A 13,640-nucleotide genomic window follows, 5' to 3' on the forward strand; every position below is an offset into this window, starting at 1 on the left:
TAATTATCATATTAATACATTCATGACTGGTGCCACTATCAGTTTGACCTTCACTATGGAGAACTGTGAAAAATTACAATGAATACACAATAGCAAAATCATTTTAATGATATCTGAATAGCTTGGAAGATTAATTTTTTACAGACAGTGAATAAGCTTTGAAGGCCAAGCTGCGGATGGTTTCAGGGTTCATTTTACTTTCAGATCTTTTCACCCGCTATCTCACTCTGTCTATCATCCGTCATGCTTGGTTGCATGCTCTGCAGCCTCTTCGCTGAGGAGTGTGGGCTCCTCCTTCCAAATTCCTCACTTCTTCATGCTGTAAAGATTATCTGTGGGCTCAGATGCTATCCTGCTCATTCCTTAGCACTACGTGGTCCTTCACGGCGAGACTTCTGTGGGTTCTTAGGCGTGCAAGCTAGTGGAAAGGTCACAGTGAGGTTGTTAAATTGCTCAATGATCGTACATAATTTTTTTTTACCTACCTGTCAACACATCTTTTGCTCCACCAGGGCCTTGACAGCAGCTGTTGATCTCAAGGATGTTTCTGGTTTGTATTATAGTGGATTCACATTTCATTGACTTAACTTTTTAGAGTGTGGGTCAGTTTGAAAACATCACAGTGCTTCAAAAAAATAAAAGGCAGAAGCTACAACTTTGTGCTTGACATTAGAAATTTAGACAGTTTATTGTGAACATGATAACAGGTATGTGTCCATGTGCTTTACATTAGTATTCACCTGTCTTTGCTTGATGTTCTCATTCTTCATCATTTCACGCGTTCGCCTCATTGTTATGGCAGTGGAGACATTCCACGGCCTCCGATGGTTGTTTTCCTCAAGAAGCTGATCCGGCACCCCGGCGAGTGTAGCCATGTCATGTTTATGTTCCCAGTCAGGTTGAGGCGATGTTACTGGGTTTGTGGAGCTCCACCCCACTGACCTTTGACCCCTGACACCTCTCTCTCGCAGTCTCTAACCTGCAATTCTGCTCGACTCACATTGTTGCTATCACAGAGCCCTGTGATGATATCTTTACATACATTTTCTAATCTTAAAACAACAGTTTGAACGGTGTCCTGTCAAATCTTTAGCTGGACTAGAGTTTTCTCTAGGCTGCTGTTCCTCTAGGGGGAATCGAGAAACACACTTGCTTTATTGAAATAAAGAAGCAGCCCAGCCTCGCTTTTGCCTCGCCCGTTCGGTGCGAGTGTGTGCGCTCGTGTCTGAGCACCTGTTGACAATTTAAGCCAGCCGGCGTAGCCCTGTCCAGCTCCTCTGTCTGGTGCTGCGCCTTTTAGCTCTGTCTGTCTCAAATAAATCAGCATCAGTGTTAAAAAATCCCACTGCAAAGATCCCGCCGATTCCTCCATTGACAATTTTGCAGACAAGCCAAAAAGCAAGAAGAGTCCATTTTGGCAGCGGCGTTATTATGATAACTCACTGTTCCGTTCCTAATAAGGAGCACATGGTTTGCAAGTGTGTTACTGTTTAATTCTTTTCTGCAGTCCAAAAACAATATAACTTATTTAGAAATAAACAAAAGGCATATCAATAAATTCAGCCTTTTTAACAAATCGGGGAATTGTTGACACTAACAACTGAAAGGCTCTGAAAATATTGTGGACTGAAGCACAGACAAAACACTTTCATCACATTCCAGAGGTTTTGTGGGAATCGCCAGACCTTCCCCGACACCTCTGCTTCTCTAGTTTTGTTTTTCTCATTGAGAAGTACTGTAGTCACATCACCCCTGCTTTTTTTCTTTTCCCAAACCCAAGTCTGGGAATTGCAGTATTTTTTTTCCTTTTCTGCAGTGTAAGTTTTTGTTTTTGCTTTTCCTCTGTAATTCCATCATCGTGACTTCATCCACCCTGTGTGGGAAGACTTTGAGAAGCTGGTGTTGATGTTGCAGTGACATGCTTCGAAAACAGGCTCCTGTCACTTTATTTTATACGGAACCAAATGAGAAAGTTTTGTTTTCACAGTCGCACACTAACCACATGTGCTGTTAGATTAACCAGAGAGGTTCGTCTGTGCATCACGCCAGATTGTAGCAGGTTTACTTCTTTGAGGCTTTTAGTGTTTGGCACAAATGTGTCCTTTGAAAAGCAAATGAAATGTCAAAATAAACAATTTTTTTCGAATACTTTTCATTCTGAAATAGCCAAATATTTCATTGAGGATTTTGAACTGCAGTTGACATTATGTCGTACAATGAAATTCAAAATAGCTAAAGACCATCCATCACACATTTTAATGCATCTAAAAGATAACATTTACTGTAATAAAATTGCGCATACACATCTATGTACACGTGTTAAACTCTTTTCTTTTTTCTCATGTTCAGCTCTGCACCGTGAAGGTCAAACATCCGAGTGAAGTAAAATTAAGCAAAACACTTTTGAGTGGAGAGAGACAAAAAAGCACGCAGAATTGTAAGATCGGATAAATATTAAATAAAGGAGTAAGGTATGTCATCATGCAGAAAATACAGTATTATAAGAGAAAGACACTCTGGATGTGATCACGGATCAGGAGGAGGGTGGAGAAAGAAGGGCCGCGCAGGAAAGGAAGGTGGGAGTGTGTGTGTGTGTGTGGGTGGGATACAGAGACTGGCTCACAGCAGCTTACCCAAACTTTACATTAGCTCTGCGTTGCGACTGTCATATGATGGTTTCTCTTCTGCTTGCATTCTTCGTGGCATTCTGCTGGCTTGAGTGATTGCTTGGAATGCACATGGGGTTTTTCCTCTGGAAAATATTTTTGCATTCGACTGCTGTCTTACCAAGATTGGAGTCTTCTTCATGGGTCCAGGTGAATGAATTTGGTGGAGAAATTCACAGATTGTTATTGCTTTTATTATTATTTTTAAATGTACACCCTGGGATTTGGGATGTGAGCCGAGGTGTGGACTGGATCAATGCCGTGCTGAAGGGGACGTGAAGGAAAATGCGGATACCATTACTAATTTGGATTCTGCACTCCGTGAATATTACAAAAGGCCTCGATAACACAAAGATACCACGACACAGACGTAAGTATTCAAGCACAGCTTGTCATTTCCACCTCTTTAATACCAACTCTTTGATATGACTTGTGTGAAATGTTCCTTATCTTCCCCCGTTTTTCTTGGAGAGAAAGTAGCCGCAATACATGTGGAGCCAATGAGTGTGTTCTTTCAGCTTTTAGAGGAACAGTGTGGTCATAGATTTCCATCGGTTTTTACCCACTGCACGCCACAGAATTCAAAGCTTGACTCTGTTCTCATGAACCCAAGTTGCCTGTAGAATTTCATACTGTGATTGGATCAGAGAGTTGTTCATTTGCACATTGCATACCTGCAGAAAATATTTGTGTCCAACCCATAACAGGTAGCTCTCCGGTCAGCAGACTCTGTCCAGCAGGTTGTGCGTCATGCTCGGCCCTGAATGGCTGCCTGTCCTGTAAACCTCGGCTCTTCTTCCACCTGGAGCTGGATGGGATGAGGCAGAGGAGCGCCTGTCTGTCCTCCTGTCCCCGGGGTCACTACGGCAAGCGCTCTCCACACATCAGCATCTGTGCCAGTAGGTACCAATGAACACATGTAGGAAAATCTTGAATGAGAAAAGTTAAATATGTCTGATTTTAATTGAACCAACACATGGGATTACAATGGTAGACAGCTTTGTTGCTTATTAGTTTTTAGATGAGCATACAACTGTGGCTGTCTCACCTGGTGTAGAGACCTTTGTGAATTGAGATGCATTCAGTCTTTGCGAAGGAAAGGAAATGGAGAGCTACATATTTTGGTGCCCTGACGCAGTGTTGGCTCTGCTCTGACTGAGGTTCACTCCCATTGCAGGGTGCAAAGAGGACTGCGCCTTCTGTTTCAGCGAAAATTTCTGCACTCGTTGTCACCCGGGCAACTTTCTGTTCCGTGGCAAATGTGGAAATAGCTGTCCAAAGGGGCTGACGGCAAACACAGCACTGCGAGAGTGCACAGGTGAGACACTGTCGCTGCGGCGTGTTATTAGTGTTCTGCCATGATGACAGGAAAATACAGCACATTGTAAGTTGTCTGCGTGCCCCTGTCCCAGAATGCCCCGTAGGCTGTGAGGTGTGTGTGACGAGGGACGTGTGTGTGAGGTGTAGAGCAGATCTGTACTTTCTCCACGGGCGGTGCCACCTTACCTGCCCAAGTGGATCTGAACCTGATGCACAACTCATGCAGTGCATCCCCCAAGGTGAGGGATGTTCCCTGGCTTTAACATCAAACATATATTTTCTGCCATCTTCCATTTTTATCTCAATCCACCCATTTTCTTATTAACCGTGTACTGTCTCCTCTAGTGCACAGTGAGGTTGGGGAGTGGACAGAGTGGGGTCCATGTATTCGCAAAAGGAGCATGCGGGCCTACAGGAGGGAGGAGGAGACACGCACCCAACAAGTTCTGCAGTCCCAAAGTGTCTATGGTGACCGCTGCCCCCGCGTGTCCGAGATCAGGAAGTGTGTCATCAATAAGAGACACAGTCCAAGTGGGTCGTAAGGATCTTGGGGAGAGTTCCCACACATTTGTTATTGGCTGGTTATTAAAATATGGAAATTTATTATGGAAAGTAAACAAAAGGGTTGCGTGGTTCTGATGATCTTTGATACAAGTCCTGTAAATTCAACACTTTTGCCTTATCTGAACTCTCACTGAGTCAGAGACATTTCATATGTAATCATATGCTAATTTGACACCACTGGTGTCCAGCTATCGTAAACTTTCTTTTATACACTTATTGCCTGATGTGACTGTGGCTAGTTGTTTTGTTCTTTTAAGAACTCATGCACACTGTTTTCCTGCTTGTAAATAAAATGTTTTAAGAAACGGTTTTGACCCTCAGCTCTTAATGAAAAAAAATCCCACGCCAATACATTAAAAACATAAAGTAATGCAATTACACAGGATATTTTAATTCCTATGTAATAACGCCACAGCTTCCATGTATAACAGACGATGAGGACTAAACCCCTGAACATGAGCAAATACTACGAATAGAATAAAAAAAGGTAATTATGTTTAATACAAAACATATGGGTGCATAAACAAAATGTACTGTGTATATATATAGAGAGAGAGATTTAAAAAATCTGTAATAATATAAATAATGATCAGATATTTGAGTATATGTTGCAGGCCTACAATTTGGATCTTGCAAAGAAATACACGTGACCCATGGGAGGAAAGAATGAAGAATTTTGAATTGAATTTAATACAGCTTATGACATAAGTCTGAGTGGGAAAGTGGTCCCAGCTTTAGATGGGAACGCTTTCTTTCTCGTTTTCTTTCTTTCCTCTTTGAAACTCGCGTCTGTTTTGCTTTTCCTTTTTAAAGCCACCAGATCTACAGAGCATGTAGATGGGCGGTGGAGGAGGGGCGAGGCGCATCCGGGCGCTGTGAAGTCGCTCGGCCACAGCTGTGCAGTCACCTGTCACTCGTGTCCGCCAGTGTAAACTAAACATAAATGCGGCTTCATAGAAACACGTCGCGCCTGCACGTCTTTAAAGAGATCTCCTAGAGGTAACGTATGCTGCTGCTGCTGCTGTTGTTGTCCGCGCCAATGGAGGAGTTACACTTGGCAGGAAACGCTCTGACGCCTAGCGGGCTAGCTACACATGCTACAACCCTGACTGCGTCGTGAACGTTAGCCCTGATGTTCGGTGAACGCTCGACCTTCAGTGAGAGGTGGTGTTAGTTACAGAGATATTTTCACCTCATACAGACCCGCCACTGACACCAGTGTATGTGGAATATAAACCGAAGTAGCAGCTAGCGCAGGTAGCACGTTAGCAAGTCAGCTAACGTTAGCATAACCTAGTTGAGGGGAGCTGTGACACTGAGGGGGGGGGGGGCGGGGCTTTGTTGTGCTGCTCGTTACAGTAGACAGCTGTTTGTTTGTGTCAGACACTTCGTGATATAGCAGTCCTTTTTTTTTCATTTCAATGTAAGTGGATGGAAACTGAAAGCATAACTCCGCTGTGTTGGTGCACGAGGGCGTGTCTGAGACTGTCCACGGGAGCCGCGCATTGCAAGGTGGGATCAGCGCGTTCTCGTGTGACAGTCGCCGAGACAGTAAATCATATGTTAATCGGCACAGCAGACGATGAGCCGTTACACCTCTGTGTTTCTGTCCGCAGCATGGCAGGTCGTGGAGAGACCGACTGTCCGCTGAGTGCCCTGGCGCCCGCCAAGCTCATAGAGGAAGTGGGAGAAACGTGTGCCACAGACTCCTCCGCCACCCTGGACTGTGCCATCTGCCTGCAGAGCTGCATCCACCCGGTGCGCCTCCCGTGCCTCCACGTCTTCTGCTTCCTGTGTGTGAAAGGCGCCTCCTGGCACAGCAAGCGCTGTGCGCTCTGCCGACAGGAAGTGCCGGAGGACTTCCTGGAGCGGCCGGTGCTCCTCTCGCCCGAGGAGCTGAAGGCCGCTGCTGCGGGGGGGAACAGGAGTGGAGGGACGGGCGGCGGCTCCAATGCGTGGTACTACGAGGGGCGCAACGGTTGGTGGCAGTACGATGAGAGGACCAGCCGTGAGCTGGAGGAGGCCTTCGCCAGGGGCAAGAAGAGCACGGAGATGCTGATCGCGGGGTTCCTTTATGTGGCCGACCTGGAGAACATGGTGCAGTACCGACGGAATGAGCACGGCCGCCGGCGCAAGATAAAGCGGGACGCTGTAGACATCCCCAAGAAGGGTGTGGCGGGACTGAGGTTAGACCCTGAACCTGCTGCACCCACCACGGCTCTACCAGTTGTCACCGAAACCGCAACAGAACGCGTCAGCTCAGCTGACGGATCGGACACCGCAGGCCAGTCACAGGCTTCGTCGTTTGGGATTTTGTCCCTTCCCCCCGTGAGACCTCCAACACTCCTCGGCCGCCCTCTCACCAATCCTCTCTCTCCCTCGCTCACAGCGATGGAAGAGTCTTTCTCCCAGTTCCTGATTAGCCAACCAGAGGGGGAGGAGGTGGAAGGAGACGACGAGCTCCACACATACGAGTGTGCGTCCGGCAACAGCGAGAGTGACGAGGAGAGGGAGATCGAGAGAGGGAGAGCAGGATCCCCACTACGGAGAAGACATAGACAAAGACCACTGAGAGAGAGCCAGCCGGCCAGGATGCCTCCCAGGGGTGGGCCCTCCAACTCTTTGATCAGTCTCCGCTCACGTAGTCCCGACGGACAGTGCACTGTGACAGAGGTGTGACTGCAAACTGAACAGTTTTGTCTGTCCTCCGAATAACAGACCTTAAACTATTATCAGTTTCGCAAAAAAAACAAAACTATTATGTACCTTGTAAAGGTCTCTTAAAATGGATAAACCCATTTATTGTAGTGAAACATCTGTCACTGGGTGGATTGACCCCCATGGATAATGTGCCACATATGATCCTAAAATGCAACTCACTAGTTGTTATATCAGAAAAAAATTCTTGTTATTCAAACAGTCTCCATCTAGTTGATTATAATCACCCTTTCTTTCCAACCTGCAGGTCTAGAAAGGTAACCAGCAGTAGCAGCCATGGCAGAGGGTCACTCCCGGGTGCTTGGATGTTAGTTTGATGGCTCTTTGCACTGCTAATATTTTTCAGTTTTTACTACCTGTCAAGACTGTCAAGGTTACTCTGTTGGACCTTTAACACTTCTCTTTGCTTTTAGTTAAATACTTTTTTCAGCCAGCAATAAGAGGCAATGCTAGTCATGCAAATCTCTCAGCAACTGTCAGACTGTCAAATCTACCATCCGTCACAGCGTATACATTGGTTTGTGACGGCGCAATACAACAAAACTACTCCCCTATGTTCCCTTATCTGCAGCAACTGAATGATTGATTGTTTTATTCTTCTCTTTCGGAGCGATAGTATAAAAAATCTAGCTTCGATGTAGCACCTTACGTACCAGTTGCAGCTGGTTAAAAACGGCTCTTCCCGCTTTGCTGATTTGGTTTATTGAAGTAATGAAGTTTAAATCAGGACCTAATAATCAACTATTTAAACTGAAGTTTGTGTGGGTATATGTGTGTTTACGAAGGAGACGCTGTGTTTTCTTTCTTTTAGTGTAAAAGTCTTGTTTTAATAATGACCTGTTTGTTTTGTGTTGATGTTGGGTGCTAAAAAGCTACTGGCAAGAACCACTGGAAAGCATTTGGCTATATATACGTAGAGAGAGACATTTGGATTTCTATTTCTTGTCGCAGTACTCTCGATAGGGCCGCTATCTACGCACTGACGTTGACATGTACTTGGACCAGCACTCGCTGTCCCCACACGCTCCGTCTTCTCCTCCTTTCGCTCCAGCTGCTAATATTTTAACTGTGAACTCGTCATAGTTGGTGTCTTCAGTCCTCTGTCTCTGTGGCGTGGCCCCTGTGGTGGTGGTGTTGTCGAGTTATTAAAAGTGTGTATGTGTGACTTAAACTCTCATGTCTGTTTTTTTTTTTATGTTGATGAACACGCAGTGGATTATGTGACGGAACGATGGCAAGACTGAAAACAGAAGTGGCACTGATCCATTAGCCTGTTTGCAATGTGCGTCCAGGTTTTCATCCCAATGCAGTGAGCCTGAAGAGTCCACAGGATGGAGCTGCTGCGCAGATGAAATAGTCCTTCAGCCCGCCTGTTGTTGTGGGACCTTCAACTGGCTGCAGAGAGGTTGGGCTGCTGTCGAAAAAAATCAAAAAAATGGACTGAGAACTCCAGTCAAAACAAACAGGTTGGTGTGGGGCTAAAGGTTACACATGTTGTTGTGTTCACAGTCCATAACTGTTAACATGATTTACTTTGTTAATTAAGTTGTTCCTGAAGTTAGAACATTGCCAAGAGCCTCTCAGCAAGAAAGCAAATAATAATCCCAAAATGTCAAATTATTTCTTCTAAAAATTATCTTCAACAGTTGGCTTCTTAAGTTATATTAATGTTTAGAAGATTCCTCACAGAAAGACAACCAGAATATTAAAATCTGTAGAGATTAAGTGATGGCCACTAAAATTTCAAAGGGATGTTTGTGACTTTGAGACTTAATTTTTGTTACCAAAAAAAATGGCTGCCACTAATGCTGCTGAGCCAGCTGAAGAAAACCACAGACTCCTTGTGTGCAGTCCCACCGTGACTTGAATAAGAAACGACGCTCAATGAGCCAGACTTTGGCTGTGTGCCTTTACAGAGATGCAGTAGAACTGTGATCATGGTGTCCAAATGTCGACTGGCAAAAAAATGTTTCTGCTTTTGAAATTTTGGGAATAATTTACATATATAAACTGCTCATATTCGTGCGTCAACACTGGCGACAGCCGCAGCTGGAGACATTATGTCTTCATTTTGTTGCTCTATGCCTGCACGTGATGTCTCAGGAACGCCATGAGGGAATGTTTTGGTGGTCAACGGTCGTTGTAATTTTACAAAACCTGTTTTTGGCCTCATGAACGCAATATCTCACGAACACCGCAGGGGAATCCCTACACATTTGGCAGAAACGTTCGCTTGGACTCGAGGTGAAAGAAAGTTAAAAATCCTGGATTCCCGTCTCTTAATCTACATCTGCACCGAAATCGAATAGATTCTTCCCAGGCCGAGGCCCCATCCCTCCACCAAGTTTGGTGGAAATCAGTTTAGTGGTTTTTACAAAATCCTAACAAAGTAACAAACCAACCAGTCCTTCGTTAGGCTCAGCAATCCCCCTCGCAGTGATGAAGAATCGGGGAAAAAAATATTATTAAAAAATAATAATAAAAATTCTTGCATCCAGATCTGGCTCTGGATCCCTACCAAAATGTAATTACCTGTTACATGGCAGAGACCTATCTTTGATTGAAAAAGAAAAAAAATGTTCACATAAATCTGTTCATAACTTTTTGAGTAATCCTGCTAACAGACAAACAAAACAGACAGACAAACTGAACCAATCACTGAACCTCCTTGGTGGAGGTAATTATGACGAACTTCAACCCAAATGACTAATAGGATACATGTGAACTTCTCTGTAGCTTCTGCAGGAACAAACAGTTTGATGGTGAAAGTTTTTATTATATTAACTACCCTCTTGTGCATCAGTCAAAATGTCATTCATAACAATATGTGGGATCTTTTGCCGTTACGGAATTTGGCTGCAGTGCTGTAGCTGCACGCTGGACTTTTTACAGATATATCAGTAATACGCACGGTCTCAGCTGGCCTGTTGTATATTTAATGGACAGATTTATATGTCCTGGAAACAGAGACTGTATTTAGATTGAATAAGTATGGAGCAGAGTTTTTTGGGGGTGACGTACAGGGACGCGTGCGTGCGTGCGCATGCGTGCGTGTGTGTGCGTGCGTGCGTGCGCGCGCGGGGTCATGACTACTTGTGGTCTTGGCATCCACTATATGATAGGGCCGGACATAGTTTCCCTGCTGGACAGACAGGCAGGTAGACAGCACTATTATGTTTTCAGACACATTCCTGCACTTGAACTCCCTCAGACATTCTTATCATATCCCTGTCAAAGGCCCACTATAGCTTAACTCTCTTCACACTACACAAAATAGACCTTGTCCACAATCCCTCCACAAATAGTCCCGTCATACCCACAACTCTCGCCACACCGAGGCCCACAGTGGGTATTGTTGTTGTGTGGATCATGCATGACCTTGTTATTGTTGAGTTCGGTTGACTGGTGGTGTCAATAAGTATGTGTGGTCTTATAAAAGTGTTTCACAACTGACATATACATACAGTATCTGTGTATGTATAATAGTGCTGATGTATTGTTATGAGAACCATAAGTATTTGGGTGATATCCAGCAGCTGCGCAGGTTGATTTACACATTCATGTACAATATGTCATCAGTATTTCTAACAATAATGCTGGGATTCACAGACGGAGTATCTCACTCACACAGGAGCCAGGGATGACCTCACTCCTACTGTAACCATCATCGACCTCACTCCATTAGAGCCTATCAAGTGACACACCTCACTAACCCTGGTGCTACTGATCCATTTATAACGGCGACGCGTCACATCATTAGAGTCAATATTTTGTATATACTCCATTTCTAAACATAGTACCGTAGCATTGTGAAGTATTTAGACACTAGAAAAGGAAGAGTGCCCAGAGGGGCCACTTTGTCACTGAGTTAGAAGTTAGAAGTTAGTCTGCAATTGCCAGAATTTTGGGCCAACCATTCATGCTGCACATGTCATTTTCCTCCTAGGTGTCATCTGTTTGTTGGGGGGAATTAAGGAAGTAAGGTCAGTGTTATTTTACTATTGCTATATTCAAATGATGTGTCTAATGATTTTGTCTGTTTGAATCAAAGGTTGCTATGAATGTTTACGTCTTGTCATTAGCAATTTAATGGTATGATAACGGGTTATAACTGCCAATGGTGGAATCAGAGATGTTGGTGGGGCACAGTTTTTCAAATTCTAACAGAGCATATTCATTATATAGATGTCATAGTGGCATCTTTTTATTTAATTCTGTGAAGAGGGGAAGAAAATGAATACATTTAGCAATATGTAAAACAATTCCTTTAAAAAGAGCATAAGTAAATCTGTAAACAGTGGCTAGATCATAGACCGTGTATCAAAATGGACGTAGTCACTGGGTCCAGAAAATGAGGCCAATGCGGTCGTGCCTAAAAATGGTATTCTCTGGAATGACCAGCAGAGGGCGACTCTACTGGTTGCAAAATGAAGTCTGTTTCTTTAGAAGTCTATGAGAAAGTGACTATTACTCACCTGATTTATAACCTCAGTAAACATTGTCGTGAGGAGTATATGGTTCAATCTCTGGTTTAAGTCTTCTCCGGTACAGAATGATGTTCATTTTGTAAATTGTGGTCTAACAATTTGGACTGGATACGGGAATAATGACAACAAAATTGGCCGGAGAGTCCAACCAGAGGATGACCTGCAATAGCTTTTATGATTACCTGACTTCTCTCCTAATTTGTCCAACTGTTTGCTTTGACATTTGGCCTCAGCTGTACATTGTATTCAAAGCAAATTAGCAAATGTTAGCATGCTAACGTGGATATGGTAAACATCACCCACTTAACCCCAGCATGTTAGCATGCTGGTGTTTGCTTTGTAGCCACTAGTACGGCAACGCAACTTTATTCCTCTGAGCTGTGTGCATTGGCCACAGGCCAAACGGTAGGCCACCTGGTCGCTCCCAGGTGACCGCTCCATTAAATTAAATTAAAATTGGTCATTTGTCACACGATAAATAGACCACTATAGTCACCTCTGCCGGGCAACACCAGCTAATCCCACGAGAACACCCCTCTCTTGTTTTGAAAGGCGAGCCTCGCGGGTCGACTTTCAAAGGGGAGATATTTGGGCCCCATTCTATTTTCATGGAGAGGTCTGGAATTCTCAAGAACCCTTTAGGGCCCTCCTGGCTGTCCTTGATGGCCCCATCTCTCGTACCGCCGCACTCATCATCCGGCATTTGAGATGGCCATTTCAATGGACGGACGCCGGCACACTGACAGTTCGGACAGGTGGACGAAGACAGAGCGAGCTGTATCGAGACCTTGTGACACTCCCTGCCGGTCCAACAGATGGAACGTTTTGTACTTTGTATATAAAGTGCATGAAAAATGGAAGTGCAGAGTGGTGGGAATTAAAAGTACACATGGGGGCTGGCCATTGAATCCATAATTTAAGATGTCAACACCCCCAGGGGATGCTTAGAAAAGTCAGAAAATGCTCTTAGGAAATGTTATAGACAAAGTTGTTTGAGAGTAGGCTCTTAGGTATTATTTAATTGTCACATACAGAAAGACAGGACTCGATTCTGGTAATGTCTGAGGTGCCTTAAATATTGATTCGTCTGCATCGAAGTTGTGTCCTAAGCTTCTAAAAGTACATTCAACACTAACAGATCATGATAAAACAGGTGTCCATCCTCCCAGCTTGTATATGAAACTGTGCACTCACATGTCTGGTGCAGGTGGATGCCATCCAGGGGGCCATCCTTTTAAAGAGTGAAGAAAAATGCAAACACTGTAGAACTTGGAAGTACAATAAAATGCATGTTGTTTGAGACATGCAAACTTCTTTGGTCTGTTAAGTTTTAACGAGAGAATTCGTAGAACACAATGCAAAGAGAAGGCCCGGAGAAGCATGTAAAACAGCTGTAAAACATCTCTGTTTCAGGTCGCCTGTCCCTCTAATGTTTAACCTTTTGAACAGGGTGGTCCGGCCCCTCCTTCATCCACATTTCTTATGAGACATGCACACATACACAGTAATACAAGTGGTTGTTAACCATCTATTTTCAGTTCGTCGCAGTAGCAACTGACACATGCTGAGGATGTTAGTGCGGACCTCCAAGCCCTGCTCCAATGAATGAGAGGCTTGTCCGGGCAGAGTAGCGGCCTAGGGGGCAGAGGGCACAGGACATGGGACAGGTGTGTGTGGGAGAGAAGAGGCAGGAAGTGGTGTGAGATTCGCACATGCCTCAGACGGTCAAGAAGACATTATGTCAGCCACCAGAAGCTCATTCAGACAGATGTAACGCTCATTTTCACACATGCATGGAAGATACAGTATATCCAGCTTGTCGTGAATAGAGGCTCTCAAGTCTGCCTAGCAACTAGGGCAGGAACTTTCGATGTACAGAGCTAAA

The 13,640-nt window shown here is 44.5% G+C and overlaps 2 protein-coding genes across 5 annotated transcripts; both read left to right on the forward strand.

The window, feature by feature from the left end:
* The first annotated feature begins 90 nt into the window (after positions 1-90).
* Positions 91-4,858, forward strand: LOC118289810 (R-spondin-3). The gene is made up of 5 exons (XM_035616867.2): positions 91-3,036; positions 3,374-3,565; positions 3,844-3,984; positions 4,079-4,225; positions 4,332-4,858. Exons 1-5 carry the CDS (start codon positions 2,952-2,954, stop codon positions 4,526-4,528), a joined length of 762 nt encoding a protein of 253 aa, XP_035472760.2. The 5' UTR covers positions 91-2,951; the 3' UTR covers positions 4,529-4,858.
* Positions 4,859-5,384: 526 nt separating this feature from the next.
* On the forward strand, positions 5,385-8,439 carry LOC118289807 (E3 ubiquitin-protein ligase rnf146-like). Of its 4 annotated transcripts, XM_035616850.2 has the most exons (3): positions 5,581-5,714; positions 6,167-7,223; positions 7,516-8,439. In XM_035616850.2, exons 1-3 carry the CDS (start codon positions 5,683-5,685, stop codon positions 7,519-7,521), a joined length of 1,095 nt encoding a protein of 364 aa, XP_035472743.1. In that variant the 5' UTR covers positions 5,581-5,682; the 3' UTR covers positions 7,522-8,439. The 4 variants fall into 4 exon arrangements, with proteins under 4 accessions (XP_035472744.1, XP_035472743.1, XP_047184384.1 ...); XM_035616851.2 differs by lacking the exon at positions 5,581-5,714 and adding an exon at positions 5,385-5,549 and having other exon boundaries at positions 6,167-8,439; XM_047328428.1 differs by having other exon boundaries at positions 5,582-5,714; positions 6,167-8,439.
* The last annotated feature ends 5,201 nt before the right edge of the window (positions 8,440-13,640 follow it).

Source organism: Scophthalmus maximus, chromosome 18 (genome assembly GCF_022379125.1).
Source record: "Scophthalmus maximus strain ysfricsl-2021 chromosome 18, ASM2237912v1, whole genome shotgun sequence".
In the NCBI taxonomy this organism is placed as follows: Eukaryota; Metazoa; Chordata; class Actinopteri; order Pleuronectiformes; family Scophthalmidae; genus Scophthalmus; species Scophthalmus maximus.